Here is a 23,265-nt window from a genome sequence, read left to right on the forward strand (position 1 = left end):
CAATAATGCATTCATAATTGTGCCCCCAAATTTAGAGAAAAGAATTCCTTTCCTAAATTATTAAGAGTACTGCTTTAATATTCCCATAATTTTGCTTAGTGCTGGCATGGACTAATTAACTCTTCTATAAATGAAACTAGTTGATTTTTAAAAAAGATTTTATTTATTTACTTGCCAGAGAGAGAGAGAAAGAGAGAGAGTGTACAAGCAGGGGGAGAGGCAGGCAGAGGGAGAAGTGGGCTCCCCCCACCACGCAGACTCATCCTGACCTGAGCCAAAGGCAGATGCTTAACTGACTTAACTGATGCCACCCAGCATCCCTGAAAGTAGTTGGTTTTTGAAAAAGAAATTATAAACAAGAGCATTATAAATTTAAATGACTACTTTGTTGTAATACAAAAAAGGCTTTAGTTTTACATAGGTTTAGAAATATCTCAACAATTTCCTCCCTAGGGTGTACTCAGCACTTTTTCATGCCCTATTTTGTAACAAAAGTTATTAAAAACAATTTTTATGTATGTTTAAATATATATGTGTGTATATGTTTTATATGTGTTATATATTTATAACATTTTAAATAACTTCAAAATAGGAACAAAAAGTCCAGTTACATCTTCTGGCTAAAGAAGATCATCAGAAGCAACTGAATGAAATTGAGAAATATTATGGCACCATAACAGGTCAATTTGTATTGGTGAAAGAGAATCATGAAAAGTTAGAACAAAATGGTAGGTACTATCTTATTTAAACTTGTATATTTAAAAGGGAATAAGTAATGGGTTTATTTATAATAAATAAATTGAACTTACCTGCTACTGGTAATACTCAGTGACATTTTATATTTTAAATTCAATAATAATTATATACAGTGCACTAAGGTTATTTTCCCTGTCCATCTTGGTGATACTTTCCTTAAAATGGATGTTGAATATAATACTTTTCTGTTTTTCATGTTGCAGTACAGGAAGCAATACAGCAAAACAAAAGACTTTCAGCTTTAAATAAAAAACAAGAATCTGAAATAGACAGTTTGAAGAAGGTATGGTTGATACAGTTTTATAGTATTAGGTAAAATTATAGTCTAATTAGTTTTATGAAATAGTATTGGAAAAACTTGGGTATATTTTTTGGTATAAAGAAAAATGTTTTAAATACAGATTAATAAACTGTGAGTTTATGATTCCAATAAATTATATGATTCCAATAAATGCAATGAATGAATTTGTCCTAACTCATTCAAAATACTCTTTGTCACCAGTGGTATGCCTTATGGTGACATGAATGGCTAATCTTTACTGTATGTCAGTCTCAACACCATTTATTCATTCATTCATTCAGTACTTGAATGGACTGTATATGCCAGGTACTTCGTGGCCCTAAGGATAGAGGTCTGAAGAAAATAAAACATTTTCCTGCTTTTTTGAAGTTTATAGTCCAATGGAGGAATTAGGCACAAAATACATAATGCCACAAACCAAATAATTTAAAACAGTTAAAATCATATGAAGAAAATGTAAAGAATGTGATGACATCATAATAGGTGAATTTATTACATTGGATTATTACTGTTAAAGGGATAGGGAGGGAAGAGAATAATGTTTCAGGCTATAGAGGTGTCCCCATACTGGACCCAAAAAACAAGAAGAAGGTAAGTTATTGGAACCCAGAAAGGGTATCACACAGAGTAGGTAATACTCTGGCAAGGAGAAGAGCATGCACAAAAGTCTTGAGGCAGGAAAGAATTTTAGAAATCACTTCTCAGACTTCTGGCTAAGATTAAGTATAGGGAAGAGTTTGGTATATGTGGGGGACTGGAGAAAGTCTTGTATGACTAGAGCATCATGAGTGAAGGAGTACATTGGACATTGAGATCTAAATTGGCAGAAGGCCATAAACATTTTATTTCTCATGTCAGTCATTGGCTCAGAAGTAGACTAATGGCCTTAGTGGTTATAAACTAGGAAGAATTTCATCCCACCTCTGGTTGTCAGTCATTTCTCTACATGAGAAACCAAACAGGAGAAACCTGACAATGTGGGTGCCAGATTGGTGTGAAGTAAAGAAACCTGTTCTTTGATGACATTTTTGAATCCCTGGATCCTCCAACCCTACCGTTCCCCCACCTCTACACTTTTCAGTATGCGAGTCAGTAAATCCCCATTATTATCTGTGTTAGTTTGGTTTGGGCCAGTTTAATTTTCCATAATTTGCAACTAAAAATATCTTCACTGATACAAGTTGAGAGTGGTAGGAGAGGAAGAAGAAGTCTTTCCCACTTTATCAACATCCTATACCAGAGTGATGCATTTGTTACTATTGATGAACCTACTCTGACACATCAGTCATTCAAATTTCATTGTTTACATTAGGATTCACTCTTGGTTATGTACTTTATCTGAGTTTGGGCAAATGTTTAGTGACCTGTATCCACCATTATAGTATCATACAAAATAGTTCTATTGCTCTCAAAATCCTCTGTGCTCTGCCTTTTCATCTGTCCCTTCCCCCCAACCCTTGGAAACCACTACTCTGCTACTATTTCTACAGTTTTGGAGACTTTTCCAAAAGGTTACAGAGTTGGAATCATATAGAATATAGCCTTTTCAAATTGGCTTTTTTCAGTAATATGCATTAAGTTTTATCTAATGTCTTTTCATGGCTTGGTAGCTTGCTTTTTTTTTTTTTTTTTTTTTTTAAAGTACCGAGTGATATTCCATTGCCTGGATGTACCACAAACTATCCATTCTACCGAAGGACATTTTGATTGCTTGCACGTTTTGGCAGTCGTGAATAAAGCTATATGCAAGTTTTTGTGTGCACATAAATTTTCAGCTTTTTTGGGTAAATACCAAAGAGCATGATTGTTTGGATTATATAGTAAGAGTATGTTTCATTTTGTAGAAACTGCTAAACTCTCTTCCAAAGTGGCTATTTCATTTTGCATTCCTACCAGCTATGAATGAGAGTTCTTGTTGCTCAATATCCTCCCCAGCATTTGGGCTTGTCAGTGTTTTGGATTTCACACATTCGCAGTAGTGTGTATGGTATCTCTCTTTTAACAGTTTTGATTTGTAATTTCTTAATGACATATTATGTTGAACATCCTTTCATATGTTTACTTGCACTCTGTATATCTTCTTTGGTGAGGTGTCCAGATCTTTTATCCATTTTTTAATTTTTTTTTTTTTAAAGATTTTATTTATTTATTTGACAGAGAGAGATCACAAGTAGGCAGAGAGGCAGGCAGAGAGAGAGAGAGGAGGAAGCAGGCTCCCTGCTGAGCAGAGAGCCCGATGTGGGGCTCAATCCCAAAACCCTGGGATCACGACCCGAGCCGAAGGCAGAGGAATCAACCCACTGAGCCACCCAGGTGCCCCAGAGCAGAAGTTTTTAATTTTAATGAAGTGCAGCTTATCAGATTTTTTTGTGTGTGGATTTTAACTTCCGCATTGTACTTAAAAAGTCATTGCCTTACATAGAGTCAGCTAGATTTTTTCCTGTATTATCTTCTAGGAGTTTTATTATTTTATATTTTACATTTAGGTCTGTGATCCATTTGAGTTAATTTTTATGATGAGTCTAAGATCTCAGTCTAGATCCCCTCCCACACTTTTATTTATTTATTTATTTTGCCTGTGAATGTCCAATTGTCCCATGACCATTTGTTGAAAAGGTTAGTTTTGCTGATAGTTTGTCAACTATCATTTGACTGTATTTATGTGGGTCTCTTTCTTGGCTCTCATTTCTGTTCTGTTGATCTAATTGTTCATTCTTTTGCCAGTACCACATTGACTTGATTACCCTTTTTTTAATAGCAAGTGCTAAAGTTGGGTAGTGTCAGTCCTCCAACTTTGTTCTTCTCCTTCAGTATTAAGTTGGGTATTCTGGGCCTTTTGCCTTTCCATAGAATTAGTTTGCTGATACCCACAAAATAACTTGCAGAGATTTTGATTGGGATTGTAATGAATCTGTAGACTGAATTGGGCAAGAACTGACATGTTGAAAATATTGGCTCTTCTAATTCATGAACATTGAATATCTCTCCATTTGTTTAGTTCTTTAATATATTTCATTAGAGTTTTATAATTATTATATAGGTCTTAAATAGTTTATTTGATTTTTTTACCTAAGCATTTAATTTTTGCTTAAAAATTATAACAAAAATTAAGAGCAGGAGATCATAGAAAATATCTGCCCCCATTTTCTATCACTTGTAATTTCCCAAGTGATAAAAGAACTAAGACTATCTCTTGTTCTAATATCTGGTCTTTCACCCTGACCCTGTGTGACTGGGCTCCTAAAACCCTTATAAATTCCTAAATGGTAAGAGCACTAGGAGCATCTTTTGTTTTAATAATGTGACTCTGGGTGGGATGCTGAATAGCTCCTGGTTGGGGGTTGGTCATCAGAAAGAGCAAGTCATGATTAGAAGCTTAACATTTTACCCCTGCTTCTCCCCTACTTACCTCTAGTCCATAAAGGGGAAAGGGGCTGGAAATGGAGTTAAGAATTGATCATGCCTACTTGAGGAAGTCTCCATAAAATCCCAGTAGTATCATTTCAGAGGGAGGGTGATACAACTCAACTCCACCAGGACAGAATTCCCTGTGCTCAGGACCCTCTCAGATATTGCCTTTTGTATATCTTCCTCTGGCTGTTGATCTATATCCTTTATCATATCTGTTAAAAAAACTGGCAAACTTAAGTGTTTCCCAGAGTTCTGTGAGCTATTCTAGTGAATTAATGGAACCCAAGAGGGGGGATCATGGGAACCTCCATTTATAGCTGATCAGTCAGAAACACCTGGACTTGCATTTGGCATCTGAAGTGGGATGGAAGCAGTCTTATGGGACTGAACCCTTAACCTTTGGGATTTGATCCTGCCTTCAAGGAAGATAGTGTCAGAGTGAGTTAAATTGTGGGGACACAGCTGATGTTGCAAAGAATTGCTTGGTGGGTGAAAACCTCCACATATTTGGTGACCATAAGTGTCAGAAGTGTTCTGTGTAAAGGAGACATAGAGGAAAAAAACACAGGAGGAAGAACTGGATTTTTCCTTATATAAGGGGAAGAACTGTAGGTTTTTTCCAGTATAGAAAGGAATTGACTTTTGTGTATTAATGTTATATTCTACAACCTTGTTATAATCCCTTATTAGTTCCAGGAGGTCTTTGTTGATTTTTTTTTTAGATTTTCTGCATAGTCAATCATGTCATCTGTTAACAAAGACAGTTTTATTCCTTCCTCGTCAAATCTATATGTCTTTTTTTTTTTTTTTTTTTGTCATGTCTTGTTGCATTAGCTGAGCCTTCCAGTGTGGTGTTAAAAAGTTTGGTGAGAGGGAACATCCTTGGCTTGTTCTTAATTTTAGTGGAAAAGTGTTAAGTTTGATGTTAGCTGAAGGTTTTCTTTTTAGATGCTCTTTTTCAAGTTGAGGAAATTCCCCTTTTTCTAGTTTGCTAAGAATTTTTATCATAAATAGGTGTTGGATTTTGTCAAATGCTTTTTCTGCATCTTTTGATAAGATTGTGTGATTTTTTTTCTTTTGCCCCTTGGTACAATGAATTACATTAATTAATTTTTGAATGTTGAACGGCTTTGCATAAGTGGGATAAATCCTACTTGATCATGGTGTATAATTATTTTTGTACATTGTTAGATTCAATTTGCTCTTACTTTGTTAAAGATTTTTGTATCTACACTCATGAGAAATACTGGCCTGTAGTTTTTTTGTAATGTTTTTGTCTTGTTTTGTTATTAGGATAATGCTAGTCTTATAGAATGAACTCAAAGTATTCCATCTGCATCCATCTTCTTTAGGAGATTATACAGGATTTGTATAATTTCTTCTTTTAATATTTCATAGAATTCACTGGTGAACCCATTTGGGTATGGTGCTTTCGATTGTTAGGTTATTAGTTATTGATTCAATTTCTTTAATGGATATAGGTCTATTTAGATTGTCTGTTTATTCTTGTGTGCATTTGGCATGTTATGTCAAGGAATTGGTCCATTTTATCTAGGCTATCAAACTTGTGGACATAGAATTTTTCATAACATTTTTGAAATTTTCTATTTAATGTCCATAGGATCTATGGTTATATCTACTTTTTCATTTCTGATATTAGTAATTTGTGTCCCTTCTTTTTTTTTTTTTCCCCTTAGCTTGGCTAGAGACTTATCACTTTTTTTCCCCCTGAAGAGTCTAGGTTTTTTTTTTTTTTAATTTTTTATTTTTTATAAACATATATTTTAATCCCCAGGGGTACAGGTCTGTGAATTGCCAAGTTTACACACTTCACAGCACTCACCATAGCACATACCCTCCCCAATGTCCATAACCCTACCCCCCCATCCCGACCCCCCTCCTCCCAGCAACCCTCAGTTTGTTTTGTGAGATTAAGAGTTACTTATAGTTTGTCTCCCTCCCAATCCCATCGTGTTTCATTTATTCTTCTCCTACCCCCTTAACCCCCCATGTTGCATCTCCACTTCCTCATATCAGGGAGATCATATGATAGTTGTCTTTCTCCGATTGACTTACTTCGCTAAGCATGATATCCTCTAGTTCCATCCACGTTGTCGCAAATGGCAAGATTTCATTTCTTTTGATGGCTGCATAGTATTCCATTATGTATATATACCACATCTTTATCCATTCATCTGTTGATGGACATCTAGGTTCTTTCCATAGTTTGGTTATTGTAGGCATTGCTGCTATAAACATTTGGGTGCATGTGCCCCTTCGGATCACTATGTTTGTATTTTTTGGGTAAATACCGAGTAGTGCAATTGCTGGGTCATAGGGTAGTTCTATTTTCAACATTTTGAGGAACCTCCATGCTGTTTTCCAGAGTGGTTGCACCAGCTTGCATTCCCACCAACAGTGTAGGAGGGTTCCCCTTTCTCCGCATCCTCGCCAGCATCTGTCATTTCCTGACTTGTTAATTTTAGCCATTCTGACTGGTGTGAGGTGCTATCTCATTGTGGTTTTGATTTGTATTTCCCTGCTGATGAGTGATGTGGAGCACTTTTTCATGTGTCTGTTGGCCATTTGGATGTCTTCTTTGCAGAAATGTTTGTTCATGTCCTCTGTCCATTTCTTGATTGGATTATTTGTTCTTTGGGTGTTGAGTTTGCTAAGTTCTTTATAGATTTTGGATCCTAGCCCTTTATCTGATATGTCGTTTGCAAATATCTTCTCCCATCCTGTCAGTTGTCTTTGGTTTTGTTAACTGTTTCCTTTGCTGTGCAAAAGCTTTTGATCTTGATGAAGTCCCAATAGTTCATTTTTGCCCTTGCTTCCCTTGCCTTTGGTGATGTTCCTAGGAAGATGTTGCTGTGGCTGAGGTCGAAGAGGTTGCTGCCTGTGTTCTCAAGGATTTTGATGGATTCCTTTCTCACATTGAGGTCCTTTGTCCATTTTGAGTCTATTTTCGTGTGTGGTGTAAAGAAATGACCCAGTTTCATTCTTGTGCATGTGGCTGTCCAATTTTCCCAACACCATTTGTTGAAGAGGCTGTCTTTTTTCCATTGGACATTCTTCCCTGCTTTGTTGAAGATTAGTTGACCATAGAGTTGAGGGTCTATTTCTGGGCTCTCTATTCTGTTCCATTGACCAATGTGTCTGTTTTGTGCCAGTATCATACTGTCTTGATGATGACAGCTTTGTAATAGAGCTTGTAGTCTGGCATTGTGATGCTACCAACTTTGTTTTTTTGTTTTTTTTTTTTCCAATATTCCTCTGGCTATTCGAGGTCTTTTCTGGTTCCATATAAATTTTAGGATTATTTGTTCCATTTCTTTGAAAAAAATGGATGGTATTTTGATAGGGATAGCATTAAAAGTGTAGATTGCTTTAGGTAGCATAGACATTTTCACAATATTTGTTCTTCCAATCCATGAGCATGGAACATTTTTCCATTCTTTGTGTCTTCCTCAATTTCCTTCATGAGTACTTTATAGTTTTCTGAGTATAGATTCTTTGCCTCTTTGGTTAGGTTTGTTTGTAGGTATCTTATGGTTTTGGGTGCAATTTTAAGTGGGATTGACTCCTTAATTTCTCTTTCTGTCCTGTTGTTGGTGTAAAGAAATGCAACTGATTTCTGTACATTGATTTTATATCCTGACACTTTACTGAATTCCTATACAAGTTCTAGCAGATTTAGAGTGGAGTCTTTTGAGTTTTCCACACAAAGTATCATATCAACTGCAAAGAGTGATAGTTTGACTTCTTCTTTCCTGATTCGGATGCCTTTAATTCTTTTTGTTGTGTGATTGGTGAGGCTAGGACTTCTAGTACTATGTTGAACAGCAGTGGTGATAATGGACATCCCTGCTGTGTTCCTGACCGTAGCAGAAGAGCTCTCAGTTTTTCTCCATTGAGACCTGACTGATATTCTATTGTGTATATATATATACACCATATTGTCCTTGTCCATTCAGCTGTCATATGACACTTGGGTTGTTTCTATATTTTGACCTTTTTTCTTTTCTAATATCTGCATTCAATGTTACACATTCCCCTGTAAACATTGCTTTCACTGCATCCCACAGATTTTGAAAAGGTGTATTTTCATTTAGCTCAAAATATTTAAAAAATTGTCCTGAGATTTCTTCTTTGACGCATGTGTTATGTAGAAGTGTGCTGTTTAATCTTGGAGTATTTTGGTTTCTTCAGGCTACCTTTTATTGATTTCTATTTTAATTTTATTATGGTTTGAGAACAGAAATTGTGTCATTTTTATTCTTTTAAATTTGTTAAGTTGTGTTTTATGGTCCAGAATGTGGTCTATCTTGCTGAATGTTCCATGTGAGCTTGAGAAGAATTTCTAATCTGTTTTTGGATTAAGTAGTCTATACACTTCAATTATATCAATTTAGTTGGTGATACGAAGTTCAACTTTGATCCTTCTGGTTTTCTGCCTGCTGGATCTGTCCATTTCTGATGGAGGGATATTAAAGTCTCCAAATGTAATAGTTAATTCTCTATTTCTTTTTGCAGTTGTTAGTTTTTGCCTCTTCTATTTTGGTACTCTTTAGGCATGTACACATTAAGACATTGTTATGTCTTCTTGGAATATTCACTTCTTTATCATTATGTATGCCCCTCTTTGTCCTCAGTAGCTTTTCTTTCTCTGAAATCTACTCTGGTTAAAATAAATATAATGATTCCTACTTTATTTTGATTAGTGTTTGAACCGTATATCCTTTTCCATCCCTTTACTTTTAATCAATATGTGTTTTTATATTTAAAGTGAGCTTTTTGTAGACAACATATAATTGGGTCTTGTTTTTGGATCCACTCTGATAATCTGCCTTTTGGTTGTTGTATTTTAAACTCCTTATGTTTGAGGTGATTATTGATATAATTGGGATTAATATGTACCATAATTTTTTGTTGTTTTCTGTTTGTTGCCTTTGTACCTCTTTTTTGTCTTCCACTCTTTTTTTGCTATTTGTGGTCTTAATTGTACATTTTACGATTCCATTTTCTCTTCTTTCTTAGCATTTCAAATGTACTTTTAAAAAAACTTTTTTAGTGCTAGTCCTGGAATTCACAATGTATCTTCAGTAAACCAAGTTTGCTTTCAAATAACATACCATTTCATGGGTAGTGCATGTACCTTATAACAACAAAACAGTCCAGATTCTTCTCTCTCGTCACTTATATCACTGCTGTCATTCATTTTACTAATGCCTAAGCATACATAATCAACAATATTGTTGCTGTTGTTATTTTGAACAAATGGTTATTTTATCAATTTCGAATCAGAAATATTTTATTTACTATCACTTATTCCTTCTCTGATTCTCTTCCTTTTATTAGGTACATCAGAGTTTCTGACCTATATTGTTTTCCTTTTCTCTGAAAAAAATTTTTTTTAACATTTCTTATAAGGCAGGCCCATGGGCAACAAATTTGCTCAATATTTGTCTTAAAAAGTTTTTATTTCTCCTTCACTTTTTAAAAAAAGATTTAAAAAAAGATTTTATTTATTTTTTATTTGTCAGAGAGAGAGAGCGAATGAGCGAGCACAGCTGGGAGAGTGGCAGGCAGAAGGAGAAGCAGGCTTCCCGCTGAGAAAGGAGACTGATGTGGGACTCAATCCCAGGGCTTGGGATCATGACCTGAGCCAAAAACAGATGCTTAATTAACTGAGCCATCCAGGCATCCCTCTCCTTCACTTTTTTTTTTTTTTTTAAGATTTTATTTATTTGACAGAGATCACAAGTAGGCAGAGAGGCAGGCAGAGAAAGGGGAAAGCAGGCTTCCCACTGAGCAGAGAGCCCGATGCAGGTCTCGATCCCAGGACCCTGGGACCATAACCCGAGCCGAAGGCAGAGGCTTTAACCCACTGAGCCACCCAGGCGCCCCTCTCCTTCACTTTTGAAGGATAATTTCAGAGGGTACAGAATTCTAGGTTAGTGGTTTTTTCTCTCAACACTTTAAATATTTTACATAACTCTCATTGCTTGTATGGTGTGTGAGAAGTCAGATTGTAATCCTTTGTTCTTCTGTAGGTAAGGTGGTTTTTTCTCCTCTGGCTTCTTCAGTATTTTTTTTTTTAAGTATTGATTTTCTGAATTTTGAATATGATATGCCTAGGTATAAATTTTTTGGTGACTTATTCTTCTTGGTGTTCTCTGAGCTTCCTGGATCTGTGGTTTGGTGTCTGACATTACTTTAGGAACATTCTCAGTCATTACTGCTTCAAATATTGCTTCTTTTCCTTGTTCTCTTCCTTTTCCTTCTGGTATTTCCATTATGCATATGTTACATTTTTTGTAGCTGTCCCACAGTTGGTGGATATTCTCTTTTGATTTCCTTAGTTTTCTTTCTCGGTTTTGAGTTTTTGAATTTTGCCATCATATTAAGTTCATTGATATTCCTCAATCTTGTCCATATTACTATTGAGTCCATCAGAGGCATTCTTCATTTTCATTGCAGTGTTTTTGAGCTAAAGCATTTCTTTTTGCTTTTCTATTTAGAATTTCTGTCTCTCTACTTACATTATCCATTTGTTCTCCTATGTTTTGTCTTTTTACATTAAAGCATTTAGCATATTTTTTTAAATTCCACATTTGATAATTCTAATATTTCTGCCATATCTGACATGGGTTTTGATGCTTGTTCAGTCTCTTCAAACTGTGTTTCTTGACTTTTAGTATGCCTTGTAATTTTTTGTTGAAAGATGGACATGATATACATGTGAAAGGATTTGCAATAAATAGCCTTTAGTAATGTAATGATAAGTTAAGGTTGTTGGGGGCGGGGTGGTTGTGAAGTGTCCTATGATTAGGTCTCATTCTTTTGGTGAGCCTGTGTAACTGGACTGTGAACTTCACAGTATTCCTCAGTTTTTTCTTTCTCTTGGGTAGTACAGCATAGTTGGAGGGGGCTAGATTTGGATATTATCCTTTCCTGGGGTAGTTTAGGGTCAGGTCCAATAATTTCTTCTGAGATCAGTCCTTGTTAAGAAGAACAGAATGCCCTGACATATTTCAAAATGGTTGCTTTTTCTTCTCTTTCCCCTGGAAGTAGGAGGGAAGTTTTTTCTGATACTGTGAGAGGTCTTGGAAATGAAATTCACAAAACTCTGTGTATGTGTCAGGGAGGGGGTTCCTACTGTGACTCAGTCCTCTGTTTTGTTTTTGTTTTTGTTTTAACTGTCAGAGTTGTCTATACTGAGCCTCTGGCAGTCAGTCAGTCACAGTTCCAGGCTTTCCTACACTGGCACTATTTCCTGCAGAGGTTTCTGTTTGTGGGTTTTTGCTCTGTTAATTTGCCAGTCTGTCTCTCCAATTGTTGAGGTAGCTATTTGCCTTATGACCTCATTGCTTTGACAGATCTAAGAGGAGTTGTTGATTTTCAGTTTGTTCAGCTTTTACTTGTTGTCAGGATAAAGTGCTGTCAAGACAAAGTTTAAGCTCCTTACTTGTTAACTGGAAATAAATTCCCCTATTTTTATATTTAACTATAATTTTATGAAATTAAAATTTTATTAAGAATCTAGAGTAACAGATTTAAGTTTTGAACAGAAGTGTTTTGTGCTGTGAGATAAATAATATACTTTTATGTATAATTCAAGAAATCAGAAAATTTTACTACACTCTGTTTTAGCATTGTTTCAAGGAAAGCAGGATTACTTAGGATAAAGATTGAAGTGTCTTCTAAATGTTAAACCAGAGTCCAAAGGCCATTAATATTTGTAACACTATTCTATCTAGTTCTTTGATCTTATAACTACAAATAAGTTGGTTTTTTTTGACAGTCAGAAAGGAAGAGAATAGGAGTAGCTCAGTATAACAGAAGGGGGTAATAAGCATATGTTCCTATCCCTTAAAAGTCTTAATTTTGTCTAGCAAACCAGATAGTTTTTATGTAGAAAACATTATTTTCAGTCACATCCTGGAATATTAAAGATGGGTTTATTTAATATAAGAAGAAAACCTGTAATTTAAAAATTTATAGTTTCAAATCAGCAGGTTGTTAAAAGGACCATTCATTTTTATTAATCTAAACTTCAAATGCAAGTACTAATAACTAAATACTGAGACTGAAGAGTTGTGACTAAGCACATTTTCAGTGATGTCTCTTTGATTCATTTATTTTTTCATACATTTTTTGGAATTTTTTTAATCCATGATTTAATGGATTAATCATATTAATTTAGTGATTATATTAAAATTTTCATATGCTTTTATTTAGTTTGCTTTTGCATTATTATAAGAGGATTATACCTTCTAAGTTTCTGTACTAAGTTATGTGTTTTTTTTTTCATTAAATAAAAGCAAATGTTTCATTATAATACCATATTTCTAATGTTAGTTTAAGACTGACCTGTAGATGGAGATGAGGCTCATGTAAATCCATGGAGAGTCACCATTAGTAGTTTGGAGTAAAAAGAATGTATTTTTCTTTACACAAGTAGAATAGTGTTGCTCAGGAGCACAGTTACCCCTTTCCCTGCCAGGGCTAACTAAATGTACTGTTATGTTATACAGTGGTGGCCTCTCTCCAGAGCATTACAGTTAGTGACTATGTTACCAAACAGTTCTTAGAAGAGAGAGTGTATAAAAGGGTAAAGTGAGAGAATTTTATTACCTTGAAATTTCCAAGTCTGAGTGGCTAAAAGAGTGAAAATTTAAAAATATATTTTAACAGCTATTTTTAATATTTCAGACATTCTAGGTATAAGTGTATTGTATTTTGTATGTAGTCTTAATTTTCAGCTCTAAGAAAACGTTTTCATTCTTTATTGTCATTTTTAGAAGCTAATTAATTCTAGTAACATTGATTATATCACTCATTTAAAACTTTTAATCCTTAATTTTCCCAAAGATAATTTTTATTTTTCTCTTATTCTGTTTTATGATTTTATTCAGAACAGTTAAGCTATTGGCTTGTGATAAGATGGATTTTTTTTGTGTGTGTGCAAAGTTAAACAGACCAAACTTAGTTGTTAGATTAAACTAGATATTACAGTTCTGAATGTTGGGTTCACCATTATGGCAATCATGAAGAATTCCTGATACTATCTGTGAGCAGCATTCATAACCTCTGCTGTTTGTCTGAGTAAACGTCAGAGCACTCAAGGAGATAGTGACATTTAACAGACTACCCTGTACCAGAAAAGGAGGGGTAAAGGAAAAAAGAGCACAATATTTATGACTCTAGGAACTATAAGTTGTAATTTAATGAGATCAAAGCATGTGCTGTTTACTTGCTGCACTAAGAGCTTTGAATAAAATGGTTAGAAAACAGACAATGTACTAAAAGTTCAGGATATTTAAAAGCAATAAGGGCTATAAAATCAAAAGCATATTTTCAGTGGATAATCATTTCATGGAGGTCTCTGATTTTAGTTTATTATGCTCTTAAGATTAATTAATATATAAGAGAAAAAGAAAGACATAAGAAATGATTAGTTTTTACTTTTGTCAGCTATATACTGAGTTTTCACGCTTATCCTCCCCTTTCCCACTTCTTTATTGTTTCATAACAATTTTTGTAATAGAAGTTGATGCCTTTTAGAGTATCTCCTAGAAAACCTAGCTGATTAAAAAGCTCCATGTTTTCAGTTGTTGAAAAGAATAGAAAGCCATAGAAGTTTGTTGAACTTTGTAACCTTGACAGAAAAAATAACTTTTAGAAAAATGAATCCTCGGGACGCCTGGGTGGCTCAGCCATTAAGCATCTGCCTTTGGCTCAGGTCATGATCACTGGGATCCCTCCTCGACAGGAAGCCTGCTTCTCCCTCTCTCACTCCCCCTGCTTGTGTTCCCTCTCTTGCTGTGTCTTTCTCTGTCAAATCTAAAAAAAAAAAAAGGAAACATGAATCCTCTTTTATTAATTCAGAGAATTAAAAGCCACTTGATAGAAATATGTTTTAGCAGCATATACTTCTGTTTAATTGTACTTTTATCTGTAGAACTTTGTATTTTAGGATTGAATCTAGAATAGATTACTAGTATAAAACTAGTATAAAGGGCATCTAATAATTTCTAAGTTGTTTGAATGTTTATTTATTTTTTACAGGTGTATCTTGCTTTAGGAAAACCCAATATAAAAAAATAAAAGTTCAAAGTTACAAATTTTAAAACTACCAATTTAGTACACAAGAAAAGCAACTTGAAAGCAAGTTTTTTGAAACACCATTGTGTAAAGAAAGATGTACATTAAGTCCAGTATTATTGGTGGCTTTTTAAAAAAGTAGAGTCAGTTGAGCACAAAAGATCATTTTTAATACTTGGATGATTTGTGACTAAATACTGGGTAGCAATATAAAAATTAGCCAAACATCCCATAAATCTGAGTTGAGATTAAAACTTTGAGGTCCTCTAACAAACAATTTTCCTTTGAATTAACCTCTTAAATTTTTAAAAGTTAAATTAATTGCTGAAATTACCAGTTGTTTTTTTTAATTTCCTTCAGAGTCCGTAGTCAATTTGACTACCATCTCATGTTTTCAAATGTTTATCCAGGGTGAAAATAACAAGGTCAATATGTTCTTTTGTTCAATAAGTTTGTTAAGTCAAAGACCCTCTAGTCTAGTGTAATGTTTTATTATACGGTCTTATTTCTGTAATTGTTGTTTTCTAGCATATTCTTGGATCTGTACTTATAATGAAAAATTAACCTATTTTAAAGATTTATTTATGTATTTATTTGACAGACAGAGATCACAAGTAGGCAGAGAGAGTGGGGGGTGGAAGCAGGCTCCCTGCCGAGCAGAGAGCCCGATGTGGGGCTCGATCCCAGGACCCTGAGATCACGACCCGAGCCGAAGGCAGAGGCTAACCCACTGAGCCACCCAGGCACCCCTAGAATTAACCTATTTTAAATTCACAAATTTAGGGCTATCTATTACAACAGTCACGGTTATTTTCTAGCCAAAAAATATGCTGTTCTTTTAAAGTTAATATAATGCTAGTGACTCACCATCTACTAACTTTATTTTTCCATTATTGTACTGGTCTGTTCACATTTAAACCATGAGCATCTGTCTATATACATGGTGATCTGTAGGGCTGTGGTTGTTACATTGAATGGAGTGAAGCCAGCTGGTTCAATCAGTGATTAAACCCTCAGCATTATACTTAAATATACCACTTTCTATTTAGTCTTACAAACTGACTGTGAACTGTTGTGTCATTAATAATACTCTGTCTGGCTCACATCAACTGCTCTTACCAAATATTTTTATTGCCTTTTTTTTTTTATCCTGAATAAATCAAACTTAGTGTTCATCAAATCTTATATTAGGTAAAGTCACAGTTTTTTTCATAATCATGTTTATCAATTTTCTTCTTATAGTCATTATAATGTTCAGTTCCTTTTAAATTCATTGAATGTATTAGGCTGCTATGGGATGAGTATAAAACATGATACCTTTCCTTGAGGAGCTCATGGCCTACAGGAAAATTCTTATTTTTAGATATGAAAAAGTGAATCTTAATTCTTTAAATAAATAAAAGAATATTTAACTATACCATTATTAAGACTTTATTTTGAAAGTAGAAAAAATAATCCTAGAACTCCCTTGGATTCACTTAGAGGTAATAACAGGCAATAGTGCCTGACATGTAGTAGATACTCAACAAATACTTGTTGCATGGAGTATTACATAGCACAAGATTTGTTAGTTTTTAAAAAATTAAATTTCTACTTTATAGATGAGGAACTTGAGACAGAAGGAAGTTAAATAAGTTACCTAAAGTTACATAACAAGGAAAATAAAGCCAGGACTGGAGCCTAGACATATTTTGACTCCAGAACCCACAATTTTAACCTTCCTAATAGTGATAGCAGCATAAACAATTTGTCCATGTACATTTCTTCTCTTATTCCCCATTAGAAACCATATATTTATTAAAAAGGGAAATTGTTTACTATTCATACTCCTGAAATAGCAGCTCCTTCTATGTTTTGACTCTAAAGATCTATAAACTAGTATGTCCCTGCCTTGAAGCTTTATCATTAAACACTATGTCCTTTGGGCTCTTTCATTGTCCTCTTTCTCCAGCCAGAACATCCTTTTCTGTCTGTACCATGGTGCTCTCAAATCTGTTCTCTCTGCCTCTAGTCCTTCAGTCCCCACTACTCTACGCAGTCCTTTAGTCTCTTCTGCCTACATATAATTCCCTGAATAATATTTCTCACTTATTCTATTTGTCTTAATTCATCACTTTACCTTTCTCTTTCAAACTAAACCTTCCAACTGTAGTCATCTCAAAGAGGTGTTTGACCCAGACCTGTACAGGCATTGCTTTTCTCCTTCCCCCCTTTTGTATTCTTGTTTTTAATATGAGTAGAATGACCCCTACCTTTCTTGTTTTATATATGTATAATAAACATAAGACAATAAATGCATGGAAAACACTTCCGAAAGTCAAACATGCCGTAGAAATTTATGGGATTATTGTTACTTGCAAGTAAAATTAGGTTAAGATTAGGATTAAGGCAGCTTTGTTAGATTCAGTTTTTCTGCACCGCAGACTGTAAGTAGTTTATATGTATAGTCTTTTAAGACAATTGAAACACAGACTCATTTACCTTTAAATTCCTTTATCAGATAGCAAAGTCTGAAACTCCTTCTGACTCCTCAATCGCCCTTTCTCCTTTCATGCTTGAACTGTTTTCTATTTCTACAATATCCAGTTCTCTCCAAACTATCTTCTTCAGATCATCTTTAAATTTCTTAAAATCATAGGGATCATCTAATCTTGTTTTTGTCTTTGAGCTGCAGAACCCTCAGTTCAAGATGCGGAATCTCCATATTAAAACAAATAAGGTAGAGCTGCTTTTGCTTAAAAGGAAGCTTGGAGGAACACTGGAGCTATATATACTTAAGGGCTCTTGCTCCTCTATTAGCAGCTATTAATGGTTTCCACAGACCATCCAGGACTCTCAGAGCACAATTTAAAAACCACTAACTGGATCCATGCTCTCCTGTTTTTGTAAAGGGAACTGAAACCTAAAGAGAGTAGGTGAGGGGTGCCTGGGTGGCTAAGTTGTTTAAGTGACTCTTGGTTTCAGCTCAGGTCTGATCTCTCAATCGTAGGATCGAGCCCTGGGTTGGGCTCTGCACTCAGTGCAGAGTCTGCTTTAGCCTCTTTTTCCCTCTCTGTCTGCTCCTCCTCGCTAGCTTGCTCTCAAATTAATTAACTAACTAACTAATAAAATCTTTTTTTAAAAAAAAGGAAGGGAGGTGAATTACCCAATGTCAATCATCTTGTAAAAAATATTCATTTATCTTCTATTATACTGTATAATATTTATAACCAGTAATATTCTAAACAACCTGTGTATTTTACAATGTTAGCTGAAATTTTTCTTACAGTAGACATTGTGATAATTCTGCCAATATTCAGTCCACCTTATATGATCATTCTGTCTCTAAGGCAGTTAATACAATCTCCATTTTTCATACCAGTGTTTGGTTCAGAAATGAGCCTGTGATCTGGTTCTGGCCAATAAAAAGTGGTTCAAAGAAACATTTTCTTACTTTTCAGAAGGAGTCCCAGGAAGCGACTATTGCTATGTAGTATCTAAATTGGCCCCTTGTTGTAGTCCCAACATTGGAAAAAAGAGGACGGTTCCAAGAATGGAAAGTGGACAAATTAAAATACCCTAGTCTTTGATAATATGTAGTCTTTATTAAATTTCCTGAATCCTAATTGAGTGCCTGAATCAACCAAAACAAGAACCTCCCCAAATTTTTAGTTTTTTTTATTTTAATTTTTTAAGTTCTTAATTCCAGTATAGTTAATATACAGTCTTATATTCGTCTCAGGTATACAATGTAGTGATTCAACAATTCTATACATTACTCAGTGCTCATCATGATAAGTGTACTCTTAATCTCTTTCACCTATTTCACCCATCCCCCTCACCAAACTCTCTTCTGGTAACCATCAGTACCTTGGTTTGTCTCTCTTTCTGTATCTCCCTTGCTATCTCTCTCTCTCTCTCTCTCTTTTTTTTTTTTTTTGTCTTTGCTTGTTTGTTTCTTAAATTCCACATATGAGTGAGATCATGTGGTATTTGTCTTTCTGTGGCTCATTTTACTTAGCATTGTATTCTCTAGCTCCATCCATGTCATTGCAAGTGGCAAGATTTAATTATTTTTTATAGCTGAATAATATTCCATAGTATGTGGGATATTTGAGATTTTATATACACACACATATATGTATATGTGTGTATATATATGCATATATATGTATATATCTCACATCTTCTTTATCCATCTATTGATGAACATGGGCTGCTTTCATAGTTTAGCTATTGTAAATACTGCTGCTATAAACACAAGGGGCATATATCCCTTTGAATTCGTGTTTTTCTATTTTGGGGGTAAATACCCAATAGTGTGATTGCTGGATCATACACTTCTTTTTAATTTTTGAGGAAACTCCATACCGTTTTCCACAGTGGCTGTACCATACAGTTTGCATTCTCATCAACAGCACATGAGTGCTCTCTTTTGTCCACATCCTCCCCAACATTTGTTGTTTCTTGTGTTTTTGATTTTAGCCATTCTAACAGGTGTGAGGTGATATCTCAGCATAGTTTTAATTGGCCTTTCCCTGATAATGAATCATGTGGAGCATCTTTTCAGGTGTCTGTTGGCCATCTGTATGTCATCTTTGGAGAAATGTCTTTCATGTCTTCTGTCCATTTTTTAATTGGATTATTTGTTTTGGGGGTGTTGAGTTTTATAAGTTCTTTATATGTTTTGGATACTAACCCTTTATTGGATTTGTCATTTTCAAATATCTTCTATTCCATACGCTGTCTTTTTAGTTTTGTTGATTGTTTCCTTTGCTGCGCAGAAGCTTTTTATTTTTATGTAGTCCCAATAGTTTATTTTTGCTTTTATTTCCTTTGCCTTGGGGAACACACCTAGAAAAGTATTGCCACAGCTCATGTCAGAGACATTATTGCCTGTGGTTTAGTCTTCTAGGATTTTTATCCATTTTGAGTCTTTTTGTGTATGGTGTAAGAAAGTGGTCCGGTTTTCCCAACACCATTTGTTGAAGAGACTGTCAACAGTTGGATATTCTCTCCTGCTTTGTTAAGATTAATTGACCTTATAGTTGTGGGCTTATTTCTTGTTTTTTTTTTTTTTTTTCATTCTGCTCCACTGATCTGTGCATCTATTTATGTGCCAGTACCATACTGTTTTCATTATTACAGCTTTGTAATAGAACTTGAAGTCCAGAATTGTGATGTCTCCAACAATTTGCTTTTCTTTTTCCAAGTTGCTTTGGCTCTTCAGAGATTCAGGGTCTTTTGTGGTTCCATGCAGATTTTAGAATTGTTGGTTCTAGTTCTGTGAAAACTGCTGCTGGCATATTGAAAGGGATTGCATTAAATGTGTAGATTGCTTTGGATAGTATAGACAATTTAACAATATTTGTTCTTCCAATCCATGAGCATGGGATGTTTTTCCATTTCTTTTTTCTTCTTCAGTTACTTTCATCAGTGTTTTATAGTTTTCAGAGTACAGGTCTTTCACCTCTTTGTTTAAGTTTGTTCCTGGATTTTTTTTTTTTTTTTTTGGTATAACAATAAATGGGATTGCTTTTCTTAGTTTCACTTTCTGATGCTTCATTATTAGTGTATAGGAATGCAACAGATTTCTTAAATTGATTTAGTATCCTGTGACCTTCTGAATTTATTTATCAGTTCTAGTGGTTTTTTGGTAATGTCTTTCAGGTTTCTATCTATAGTATTATGTCATCTGCAAATAGTAAAAGTTTTATTTCTTCCTTACCGATTTGGATGCATTTTATTTCTTTTTGTAGTCTGATTGCTGGAGCTAGGTCTTCTAGTACTATGTTGAATAAAAGTGGAGAACCAGGGACACCTGGGTGGCTCAGTGAGTTAAGCCTCTACCTTTGGCTTGGGTTAAGACAACCCGCATTGGGCTCTCTGCTTGGCAGGGAGACTGCTCCCTGCCCCACCCCTACCACCTCTTTGCCTACTTGTGATCTGTCTGTCAAATAAATAAATAAAATTAAAAAAAAAAAGTGGAGAACCTACCCAACTTTGGACTCCCTGTTAAGTGGAAGAATAAATGTCATTATTTGTATGGTCTCTGATACTTGTAATCGCAGCATCCTGTTACTGATAACTTGGTGTTTTTAGTTACAGAATAATATTGTGTTTTGTAAAAAAAAAAAAATAGATGTTTAAAGTACAAAATGTGTTCATTTTAGAACATCTGTACGATAGCTTGCTTTTTAAGGGTCTTTTGGTACAGATTCCTTCGGCTCCCTGATTACCTTTATTCTTTCATTCCTCCAAAGTTCTATCCTGTGGTCTCTTTCAGTGAGCTCTCATATCTGCGATTCAGTCATTCACTTCATGCTGATGACTTTATATTTGCGGCCTTACATTTCCCTCTATCTCAGTTCTATATTTTCAGCTGCCTGAAGGTCATCTCCTTTTATGACGTACTGTAATTTCAGGGTCAGCAGGCCACATACTGGATTGATTCTTCATTCTCCATCTCCCTCCTTTCTCCCTCCACATCCCCCCAAATCCATGCAGCTCTCCTTTCAAAGGAAATCCTCTTGCTGACTGTGAAGATGAACCATTGTTGGAAAACTGAAACTTCCTTTGAGGGAATTCATCTCATGTAACCTTCTGTAATTCGAAAAAATATGAATGAAGGACTTTTAAAAATATGTAATTTAATATAATTAATATAATTTAATATATTTTTTAAATATAACAACCTATGGCTCAGGCATAATGATTTGTGCTTTTTTGGCTTTCTTAATAGTCGCAGAACATTGTTCATCAAGGTTTCTTGTTGTCTTAATATATTTTCATCTATTTCTTCAGTGAAGCAGACTTCCGATTTCCTTTCCATTGCATGCTTTCTTTTTCACATTTCATAGTGTTTCTTTTCATTTCTTTTAGCTTCACTTAGGCACTCTGGAATAATCTTCTTCCTTCATTCTCTTTGTCTGTTCAATTATATTTTCCTTTAGAATATCTCATATTTGCCATTTTTCATTTCTTAAAATATAGACATTTATCATCTCATGCCTGGATTGATAAAATAGTGCCTTAGCCAGTGTTCTTTTTTTTTTTTTTTTAAAGATTTTGTTTATTTGTTTGACAGACAGAAATCACAAGTAGGCAGAGGAAGGCAGAGAGAGAGGGAAGCAGGCTCCCCACTGATCAGAGAGCCTGATGCGGGGCTCGATCCCAGGACCTGGCACCATGACCTGAGCTGAAGGCAGAAGCTTTAACCCACTGAGCCACCCAGGTGCCCCTGTCCCATACTTCTTTAATTGACTTTTCATAACTTCTGTGGTCTGGCCCCATTCTATATCTTCAACATCATTTCCTACTACTTCTTAAACATCTTCTGTTCTATATAATGGAAAATTTTTGTTGCAATTGTCCTAATTCTTCATTATTCCTTCCTTTTTGCCTTTGCTCTCCTCCATAGCCCCCCCCCCCACACTTAAAATCCCTTCTTTCAGTTTATTTGTATTGAACAGGATTGAGTCAGGAAATAGATGGCACCTTGGAACGGGTAAAAATGAAAAATTTGATGAAGCAGCTGTCTACAAAGCTATGGGCAGAGTTCAGGGAAACCAGGAGGAGGTCTGAAGCACCACAGGGATAGAAGCAATGGGGGAATGATTATACCACATAAACCTGAGGGGGCAAGGGACAGAAGCAGATAGTGGGAATCTGGAAAGAGGTGTAACCTTTGGTAAAGGTAGAGAGCTATTGTCATTTTGTGGTCATGTGGGGAGGAAACAAGGAAATACCTCAATCTCTCTGTCTTCCCAGCATACTGATTTGCTGGTGCCTTCCAGAGATTGAAGCCAGCCAGGAGTCAGAGGGCAAGAATTGTTTGCTCTATCCACAGATATCAACACACAGGGGGCAAAGCAGTGTGAAGAAAGGGTGGAGAGTGAGTCAGGACAGACAAATGGAGGATATCTGGTGTACTACTTCGTCTTCAACACATACCTCTTTTGTTCAGACTTCTTTCATTATTCAGTACTTGCTGATTGTTCTCTTTGTATCGGCCACTAATTTGTCTGCCTGCTTTTCTAAGAGTCAAGTCCTCTCTCCTGACCCATGCCTGGTTACTTTAGCAGTTGTTTATGAAATGCACATACCTGAAAGGGACATGTGAACTAAAACCATTAATCCTTTCTCCTGGATTGTGAACTAGGTATTGAGTTATGGGTGAGTTTTCATGTAGCATCTGAAGCTATAACATGTACAACTCTGGACATATTGGCAGCCCTATTTTCCACTGCTCGCTTTTCAGCTTCCTGAACATTACACTCTTGATTTTCCACCTACCTCAGTTGACTGTACTTCTCAGCCTTCCATAGTAGCTTCTTCTGGAATCCATGCATGTTGGAGTTCTTTAGGACACAGTCATTTGCCATCATCTCTCTTCTAACTAATAACTGAGTGAGTGCCCTTATTTCCATTGTTTTATATACTGTTACATACTACACTATATATATGTCCTGTACACTGATACTTTAAGAAATATGTGTTTACTTTAGAAAAAAAAGAGAAAATTCTAATCAGTACAATGAAGACAATAACAGTTTCTTATAATCTCACCACCCTAATGAATTAAATTTTTTTTCTACAAAAGAGCTGTTTGTTGTTATTATTTATTCAGTTCTTATATACAGTCTTTTAAAAACTAAAGATAGTGGGAATCTGGAAAGAGGTGTAACCTTTGGTAAAGGTAGAGAGCT

At 35.2% G+C, this 23,265-nt stretch overlaps 1 protein-coding gene across 1 annotated transcript in view; it reads left to right on the top strand.

Annotated features, from left to right (window-relative positions):
* The window catches only part of CCDC73 (coiled-coil domain containing 73), a 170,139-nt gene that overhangs the window by 111,244 nt on the left and 35,630 nt on the right, over nt 1–23,265 (top strand). The window contains exons 8-9 of the mRNA XM_059406402.1: nt 593–728; nt 960–1,039. Of these exons, the coding sequence (XP_059262385.1) occupies nt 593–728; nt 960–1,039 (216 nt within the window). The remainder of the gene's footprint in view (nt 1–592; nt 729–959; nt 1,040–23,265) is intronic.

Source organism: Mustela nigripes, chromosome 1, assembly GCF_022355385.1.
Source record: "Mustela nigripes isolate SB6536 chromosome 1, MUSNIG.SB6536, whole genome shotgun sequence".
In the NCBI taxonomy this organism is placed as follows: Eukaryota; Metazoa; Chordata; class Mammalia; order Carnivora; family Mustelidae; genus Mustela; species Mustela nigripes.